Source organism: Triticum aestivum, chromosome 2B, assembly GCF_018294505.1.
Source record: "Triticum aestivum cultivar Chinese Spring chromosome 2B, IWGSC CS RefSeq v2.1, whole genome shotgun sequence".
Taxonomy (NCBI): Eukaryota; Viridiplantae; Streptophyta; class Magnoliopsida; order Poales; family Poaceae; genus Triticum; species Triticum aestivum.
The window spans coordinates 779,605,521-779,614,949 of record NC_057798.1 but is presented as its reverse complement, the minus strand read 5'-3'; the positions used below and the strand labels follow the sequence as shown (position 1 = coordinate 779,614,949).

Sequence of the window (9,429 nt, the reverse complement as noted above, 5' to 3'; positions counted from 1 at the left end):
TTCAATTTGACAGCATTAATGAGCCGTTAAATTACAAAGGCCCTCGCCTCTCATGAAACCGACCGAGCAAGACTGCCCCGCCCTCTAGCCTTTTAAAAAATGTATATACTCCACTTTTGTACAGTAGTAGTATCGATGGATTGCGCCATGGAGCAAAACTTGAAATTGAAAAAAAAGGTGGTACATATAGTGAGCGCTCGTGAACTATGTGTCATGTACATGGCAATAAATAAATTACTACATGATACTAAGGCTGGTCGTAATGGGAGTATCATAGGTAGTATCATGCATGCCAACTAAGCAATTTTGATGAGGTGTCATTGAATTAAATGAGGAAAGAGGAGCTTGAGTATCATATACTACTTTGTGTCATGCATGGCAATAAATGTAGTCCTATATGATACCAACATATGATACCATGCATTACGGATGTAGTATCATACACTAGTATCATATGCATGATACTACTATATGATACCCCCCATTACAACCAGCCTAATATATGATACATGGCGCAGGAGTACTAAGTATTATTAATAAATTTTTGCTAGAACTCATCTAGATGAGATATAATTTAGTCTCATTCATCTTTTATAGCTATTGGATGTGATGCTATAAGATGTGTGTGTACTGACATGGGTTGTATTTGTTCTTGTGCAACGAACTGACCACTGCATGTCATGTTTGACAGTCTCAAGTCATTAAAAGCATACAAGCCCCACATCTGTTCTTCGTTGATTCCTCTATTTATGTCAAAAAATAAGAAACAACTTGAGAGTTAATGCACCACGCCTATGTGTTTACTAGTATTTGGTTTTCGTAAGATGACTTAATACTCACCTAGACGGAGGGAGTATTCGATTTGACAGCGGGCAGTGCAGTTCCCGATACGGCTTTAATGCAGACGAGGGAGGGAGTAGCGGTTCCCGATATGTTGAACGGCCAATGCATTCTCCTTCAATTAATGCATGAGGGAAGTAATGGGAGGAGGTCCGGGAAAAGAGGCTGCACGATGTGAATGCAACGCAGCTTGCCCTCATTGCCCTCATATAAAGGCGCCCCTCCATTCCAATGCATCTACCACATCGTACGCACCTAAGCATTTGCCTAAGCACCTACACTAAGCGCAAAAGAGCTTGCTCCAGACCCATGGCGGCAATGCGCGTGAGCGGCCAGCGGCTCGCCAGATGGTCCACGACGCCGTCCTGCGGCATGGCGCCGAGGATCGTCTCCAGACGGTGTTGGAGACGCATGGTGGATGGCCGCCGTCGACGCCAACTACGACTCTCAGTTGGACCAGATGATCGTTGCCACCAGCAACAAGTTCACCATCCTCAAGAAGCTCACGGACGACATCGGCGTACTCCTCCAGCCCGCGCGCCCGGGCTCCTCATTGCCTGCCACCCTAATCGGCCTCCATGGCCGGAACTTCTTTCAAGCACTGGTGGCCCTGCGACTGCCCGCCGACGCCATGAAGAATGTCCACCTGGAGGTCGCGCTCGCCGCGAGGCGCCTCGCCCTGCAAGAATTCATCGACCTACACATCCACGCGTACGAGCAAATCGTGTACATCGATATCTACAAGGCCAGTGAGGACGCTACGATGTTGGCCTTCCTCAACCAGCTGGAAGCCTTGGATGCCTTTGTTGAGAAGCACCTCGACCTCGCCACAAAAGCCGCCGGTCGGTGGCCCGATGCGCTAAGTTGAGGAGGAGGAGGTCGTATGCTCGTGGATCCATCTTTCTTCTTGCCTTCTCTAACCACCACTGCGATCGCATCATCGTGGCCTTAATTCTTATTGTGTTGTTGCATTCTCGTTCCAGTCTATACCGACATGTGTGATCCCTTTTCTTAATTATATGCATCACTGTAACTAGTACTCCATCCGTCAATTTATAAGTTGTTCTTACCTTTTCCATCAACTTCGTGCACCGCGCGGGCGTCTTGCTAGAAACACTAGAATATGTCTATATAATCCGTATGTGATAGTCCATTTGAATTCTCAAAAAAGACAAATATTTAGGTATGGAGGGAGTAATATATTAGGAGTATATCAAAACAATAGTGATTTCTTCTAAGTTTGTGAACAAATACTACTATTCTACTACTTTGGATCCGTTGCAGATGCACGGCGGTTGACGAGAGTACCGGCGAAGCAGATCCGGTGCCGTGGACAAGGCCGGCACTGAATGGGCTGGGGTACAGTGGTGGATGAGCAGTCTACTTGTTTCTAGGGGAGGTGGGAGGGGTAGATGCGGCCGCAGAAGCAGATCCGGCGAGGTGGACGCCGCCAGCAGTGAATGAGCTATGGTACACCGGTGGATGAGCAGTCTAGGGTTTCGAGAGGGGAGGGGAGAAAGGGTGATGAAGTACGGACGGCGTGATGTAATATGCTCTGGTGCTGTGTAGTTAGTCATTTTTGCAGGAGGGGGAGAGGAAATGGGGGTGCCGTGTAGTCGGGGGAACCGGAAGTTACCAAAGCAGCCCCGACCTATCATGTAGATGAGGACGGTATTGTAACTGTTGGTCTCCGTGCACCAAGGACAAAAGGGGGATTTCGCATGCTAAAGACTAAGGTGGCGGAAATTTTAGAAGGAGGCGGGAGATTTTGCCGTCCGCGGGATCGTTTGTACCCAGTTTCAACTAATTTTGGACCGTACTAGCGGGAAGGTCACGCTAGACTGTGTACATGGGGCACGCTTCAGCAATTAATAACTGGTGTGAAGTCCACCCCAGAAAAAAAGACAATAACTCGGGATGATGCGCCGATAACTTGGACGTTCACACGGGCGCGGCCAATCGTACGGGTGTAGTGGTGCGTTCTCGAAAAAAGGGATCAAACGGCTCAGCCTATGTATTTCTCGTCTAAATAGATTATTTAGTGCCATTGGTTATTTAATTTAAACATAATGCATTGACGTGTTAGTGTAGAGGCGCACAAAAAGAAATGGATATTGTAGTTAGCTACTTAAAAGTGTTACCTCATATGATTACATAGCCTCCATTTCATAAATTGCGTACCCGTTGAATTCATATATGAATATTACATATATTACTTCAAAATAGAAACTTAAATCATCCAAGACTAATGAATTTGAATGCAAGAGTAACAATGGTGCATGTGCATGATAGCTACATTGGTTGTTCGAAGAAACATCACTGTAACTTTGGCATGCACAACTGAAAAGGTTTATTTAAATAGAAAAAAATGTGATCTGTGAGTGCCCAATCTTTACAGCATTGAATCGATATTGTACCTTTGGCCACGATACGAAGTAGATATTGACTTATGTTCAAGCGATGCACGTCCACAATCGCTAGATAGTGATACGTGAATGAATTGTACAATCTCTCTCACACGCATACATATCTCATTTCCCTGTGGGCATCGGAATCACACACGCGCTCTTCGTGTATTTCTCTCCCTCTGTCAGGGTTAAATTCGTCTTTCTACCCTATCCTACAAGTCTCTCACACAGAAACACACACGCTCTCTATGTCTAACACGCCCACCCCTTTAGTTCCGCCCACCCGCAGCCACTAATGTCTCAAAGTATAATAATGTCTCTCACACATATGCTATCTACCTATCCCTTAATATAGCTAGATATGTGTCACACAAACTCCTTCTCCCTACTAGCAGGATGCCCATGCGTTGCAGGAACATCAAGATGCATTTGTATGAGAAGTTTATCTTGTGGGAGAAAAGGATGAACGAGGGAATGCCTTATTTGCAAATGCGGAGAGGGGTGTGGGTATCTTTTTGCAAAATTGCCATATTTTCCTTCCTCTCCGTCGGATATAAATCGGATGGCCTATATTGCAGGATGGCAGGAACACCATCATCACCAACTATATTTTTTATAAGAGTAGAGATATGTGAGTGTCACTGCCCCCCCCCCCCCACACCCACGCTTCCCAACACCGAAGGAGTAGGGTGACACCTCGATCTTGATACTAATCTATCGACTGGCTTCTCTCTCAAACATACACACACACACTACCCGGCACCGAAGGAGTAGGGTGACACCTCGATCTTGATACTAATCTATCGACTGGATTCTCTCTCAAACATACACACACACACACACTACCCAGCACCGAAGGAGTAGGGTGGCACATCGATCTTGATAATAATCTATCTACTCCTCTTTCAAACACACGCACACACACTCGCTAGTTGTGCCTCTGTGCCTACCGCGCACACTCTCGATACGTCTTTCTCCCCCTCCCCCCCCCCCCCAACAATGACAGCAGAAGGGTGACAACTCGATCTGATCATAATCTGTCAATTGGTTTCACTCTCAAACATTGTGTCTCGGTGCCTCGCTCGGTAGCCGCCTCGATATGTAGACTTCTCGCGCGCGCACAGCTGTAGTGACGATGACGCTGAACCCAGTGTGCCTTGTTTTAACCGGCCTCATGTGATAGTTTTCACCCTGTTTTCTGTTAATTAACAAGGCAACATTTTCTTTGTTACTACTAGTGAATCTGAAATCATTCGGGTTCGGGGCAGACATAAAATATATCACTTCAACCCAATTATTGCAGCAACTATTTTAAAAGAAATTAGCTAGCTGCCCGTGCGTTGCACGAAACATCAAGATGCTTTTGTATGAGTAGTTTATCTTGTGAGAGAAAAGGCTGAACGAGGGAAGGCCATATTTGCGAACGTGGAGAGACGCGTGGGTATATTTTTGCAAAATTGTCATAGTTTCTTTCCTATCCGTTAGATATAAATTCGACTGCCTATATTGCAGGATGGCACGCACACCATCATCACCAACTCTGTTTTCTACTCCCTCCGTCCGAAAATACTTGTCATCAAAAAGGATAAAAATATATGTATCTAAAATGAAAATACGCCTAGATACATTTCCTTTTATCCATTTTGATGACAAGTATTTCCGGACGGAGGGAGTATTTGTCTTTTTAGAGATTTCAACAAGTGACTATGACCGGATCTTACCAACATACTCAAAAAAGTAGTCCATAATTTTGATGTTACCCTCTTTTCTTGGCGGTGCAGTGCCATCTGGATACCTCATAAATAAATCAAGGACAAATCTGACCCCTTCCTGGAAAAGACATACGTAGCAAAACGAGTGAATCTACACTCTAAAATATGTCTACATACACATCCATATGTGGTAGTCCATTTGAAATCTAAAAAAGACAGATATTTAGGAACGAATGGAGTATATATAGGAGTAGACATGGAGATATATCTCCAGCATGGTCTACAACAAAAATGTGCTGGGCTGGTTAGCGCCGGATGCTCGCAACACGATGACATGAGTGCGAATTCTGTCTTTTAACTTTAGATTTTTATATTATATATTACTCTACTTATTTAATATATACTTCTTTTGCTACTATACTGACAGTGGAACCAACATAGTACTTAGAATATTAAGGATGGACTTGTTTCTTTTTAACTTTCTGTACGAAGCCGTAGCCACCCTGCAAGTCGCGTGTACACTGTACATGCAATTAACTTTTTATAGAGGGACAATCATACAGACAATTAACTCAAATGGATTGGATGTCACTCTATTATTTCCAGCATAAAGAGCATCTCGAACGGCAGCCGGCAAATTTCCTCCCACTTCCTTCCACGGAGGACGACATCAAACGCCAGCGGCATGCATTTTTACAACTCTAACCAACCAGATGAAATTCGTGCAAACACGGACTGATTTCATATAAGCACGAAAGATTTCATATAAAAAAGCTGGATCTTCATATAAACATGATGGATTTCATTACATTTACATGAACTAAGAGGTGCCAATCCGGCTCTCTTGTATAATTAATACTCCCTCCGTCTGGAAATACTTGTCCTAGAAATGGATATATCTAGACTTATTTTAGTTCTAAATGGCCGCCCGCGGATCCCTTTGTCTTCCTCATGTCCGTCAGACACTTGCGGGGTCGACAAAGGTCCTCGGCAGAGACGAAGCAGCAAAGAAACCACCTGAATCCGCGGTCGTCGCGTCAGCGGTGGCCTTCATGGGTCCCAAGGGGCGGCGACCTCCCGTGTTCTACTTCTCCTCGATCATGGCGGTGGACACGGAGAAGCTAGCCACCGACTCGTCCCTCTCCACGCCCCCGGCTTCTATCTCTGCCTGCATGGCGCTGCCGCAGGCACGGGAGGCGCGCCCACAGACACGGGAGGCGGGGCCACCGCAGACACTGGTGGCGCGGTACGACGCGGCAGCGACAGCGCCCGTACCGGCGTGCTCGCCACCGTGCCGACGTGGAGCAACTCGCCACTCCTCATCGAGCTGAACTGAAGCGGCGAGTTGCTGAACCACGCGCCTGCTTGGGGCAGCAACTGGCTCCGTCGGGCCAAGCGAGGTTGGTGAAGCACCGAGCGGCCTCGCCCTTATCCGGAGGGCTCGGCGGGCCACCCAGCCGAGTAATATGCCGGAGAATGGCTCATCGGAAGCCATCGGAAGGGTGAAGAAAATGGTGAAGGAGGAGATGGCGGAGTGGCGGAGGGGTGCGATTCTTGCCCGCTGTCTGTCTGGCCTCGTGTAAATAGAGGGCGGATGGTAGGAGCTTGGCCGGCGTCTGGCCTCGTTTAAACCGAGGGCAGACGGGAGGAGCTCGGCCGGTGTTGCGTTTAATTCCGCCCCGCTCATGAACGAACGTGTGGCCGAAGTAGGATTCTCGGTTTGCATGCGGGTTTAATGGAGGGATTTAATGGAGGCGCCAGGCGTGCAGCGGGCGGCGCAGTACTATTCGATTTGATAGCATTAATGAGCCGTTAAATCACAAAGGCTCTCACCTGTCGTGAAACCGACCGAGCTAGACTGCCCCGCCCTCTAGCCTTTTAAAAAATGTATATACTCCACTTTTGTACAGTAGTAATAGTATCGATGAATGGCGCCATGGAGCAAAACTTCAAATTGAAAAAAAAGGTGGTACATATAGTGAGCACTCGTGAACTATGTGTCATGTACATGGCAATAAATAAAGTACTACATGATACTAAGGCTGGTCGTAATAGAAATATCATAGGTAGTATCATGCATGCCAACTAAGCAATTTTGATGATGTGTCATTGAATTAAATGAGAAAAGAGGAGCTTGAGTCGAAAATCACCAGGCGCGGACGAGCTCGCGCGCTCTCGCTATCGTCGTTCGTCCATCACGCGGAGATGCGAGGCTACGGACGTATTGCAGGTGGCGGTTGGGGACAGTTAATGCGTATACGAGACGGGAATGAGACGGCGTTGTGGACGACGTTGTTGCCGATGTTGGAGGACGGTTTGACGGTGAGTTGGTAACGTGCCGTCAGCACTGGGTTATGTACCTATCTGTACCGGAAGTAAATGGACGGGCTGCAATTTGGTAACCGTCGGAAGACCATTATTTTCTTTGCACATCCACGAGTGTGCTGCTAGCCGTGCCTATCAATTTTGGCAATAAAAGGTAGGATTTTATAAAACATATGGAACAGTAGATATTTATATAAAAAATGTATGGAGGCAAGTGAGGTGAAAGTAAATTTTTTTGTGAAGCGAAATATCCTTTTTTTGTTTGCAAAGGAAAATGTGAATATTTGTTAGGATGGGAAAACCCCAACCAGTTTTTGTAATCATGTCTGCACCAATTGCCTTCAGAAGAAAAATACTTTCATTATAAAGTTTTAACAATGAGCATATAGAACATCACCCAGAATAATTGGTACAATAATTTTAGCAAACATCTGTACTAAAAACGGTAGAATTAATGGGTAGCTTGAATGTAAAACATAGCCAAGATATTTATAAGCAAGCCAGAAGAAGCATCGATTTTGCTAACTACTGGACTAAAGAGTGTTTTCTAACCGGCAGTGTTTTTAACTCTGGTCTAACAGTAGACATGTTGTGCTCTTGTGCCTGATTCACAACATATACTGCAGAAGCGTGTTCATTTGCTTGTACCACATCCTACAACAGTATCCACATGAGGCAGAAACTTACTTTTTTTGCTCTTTGCACTGTGATCATCATATGGAGGCTTGTCTCTGTTGCTGTTAGTCAATCGGCCTTCCGTTTGCGTTCCGGAGCTGCTAAACCAATGAAATTTCCAACTGCGCTACCTTCAGCAGCACTCCCGTATACTTTTGCGGTTCAGGAACACACTCAATTCTATACCTTTTGGTTTGTTGAACTCAATTCTGTTCTAAACCCAGACCATCATGCTGAGAAGCTAAAGGGGTCAGTTTTTCCATTGTTGATATGAGAAACTCCAGTATTGTGTTGCTTCATACATGATCTCACCAAATTTATCGAACATCGCCCTAGTGTAGATTTTGCTAGCATGGAACTCTAGTGTTGTATTTACAGAGCAGCCATAGACTATCTCCTGCATGCATTTTGTTCTATCCATTCCACATTAAGCCTGCTCTTGCCATAACTTATTTCAAATCCAGTCTCCCAGGAATAGAGATTGTAGTAATCAAATGTGCTTCCCACTACAGGTACTATGACGGTTGGTGTCTTCTCATTTCCAGTTGTCCTGCCGGCGCAGGGGGGGCGTTCCGTTGGCGCTCTACCAACACGGACTCTGCATAGATGAGAATTTTGTTGTCAGATGTTCGGAAGCAAGCACGCAAACCAATAATCCCCTCATAATCTCCGGCAGCAGCGGTCTGCTATATGTGATATGGAGTTTCAGATATAGGTTGTCAGTTAGATCTTGCAATGGAAATCAAAATTCAGAACAACTACGAACTGGGCAAACCGGAGCGATTGAGAGGTTATACCTTCTTGTCCATCCAGGCGCGTGAGGATCGTCCCTCCCTGTTGACGTCTCTGAAGGTGCCACCGTCAGGGCGATGGCTTCGCAAGTACTGTTCAGATCGGCAACCACTGTGAGTGCTGCATCCCCAGCGTCGCGCATGCTGGAATCTGATCGGGCACGGATAAGAACTTCAGCGCCTTCGTCATAATCCAGGGAGTTGTCGTGGGATAGATCCATCGGTGGAAATCTACCAAAAAACAAAGCAACCCGCAATAGTTGGATGTCTTCCTGTACGGCGCTGCCAGCATCTTGGACGGAGAGGCGAAAGAAAAGTGAAGGGAACATACCTGTTCACGGGATCCGACAGGAACTCGAAGCCATTGCTTTCCGCCTCCGCCATCGCCATGCCCGCGGGCTCGGGAACTTGTGCGGCGGATCAAGGGATATGGTTTTTTTTCCGTCAGATGCAAATTGGATGCCATTACATGTTAACGGGTTAAGTACCGTGTTGTTGCTGGTTATGTACAAATGGAACATCAGGCAGCCACCGTCGGACTTACCGGCCCGAAGACGGGCCTGTTTGTGTATACGACTGTTGCCTTGTACGGTTGTACCCCCGCGGTGCCAGTGGAGGCAATCATCGCATCCACGCGTCGATCTCCAGTTCGCCAGCACTAACGGGAGCAGGCGAGGA

At 46.4% G+C, this 9,429-nt stretch overlaps 1 protein-coding gene across 2 annotated transcripts; it reads right to left on the bottom strand.

Moving 5' to 3' along the window:
- Positions 1-7,459: 7,459 nt before the first annotated feature.
- Positions 7,460-9,215, bottom strand: LOC123042691 (uncharacterized). Of its 2 annotated transcripts, XM_044465089.1 has the most exons (3): positions 9,083-9,215; positions 8,758-8,982; positions 7,460-8,558 (listed from the first exon to the last, which is right to left on the bottom strand). In XM_044465089.1, the coding sequence occupies exons 1-3, from the start codon at positions 9,139-9,141 to the stop codon at positions 8,351-8,353; spliced, it is 492 nt and encodes a 163-aa protein (XP_044321024.1). In that variant the 5' UTR covers positions 9,142-9,215; the 3' UTR covers positions 7,460-8,350. The 2 variants fall into 2 exon arrangements, with proteins under 2 accessions (XP_044321024.1, XP_044321023.1); XM_044465088.1 differs by having other exon boundaries at positions 7,461-8,558; positions 8,758-9,164.
- Between the last annotated feature and the right edge of the window lie 214 nt (positions 9,216-9,429).

Bases quoted from the DNA above. Each gene is read 5' to 3' on its own strand.
- LOC123042691 (XM_044465088.1), bottom strand. From the start codon at position 9,080: ATGTTCCCTTCACTTTTCTTTCGCCTCTCCGTCCAAGATGCTGGCAGC. The intron at 8,559-8,757 runs GTATAACCTCTC...TCATCTATGCAG, and splicing joins GCGCCTGGATGGACAAGAAG to AGTCCGTGTTGGTAGAGCGC.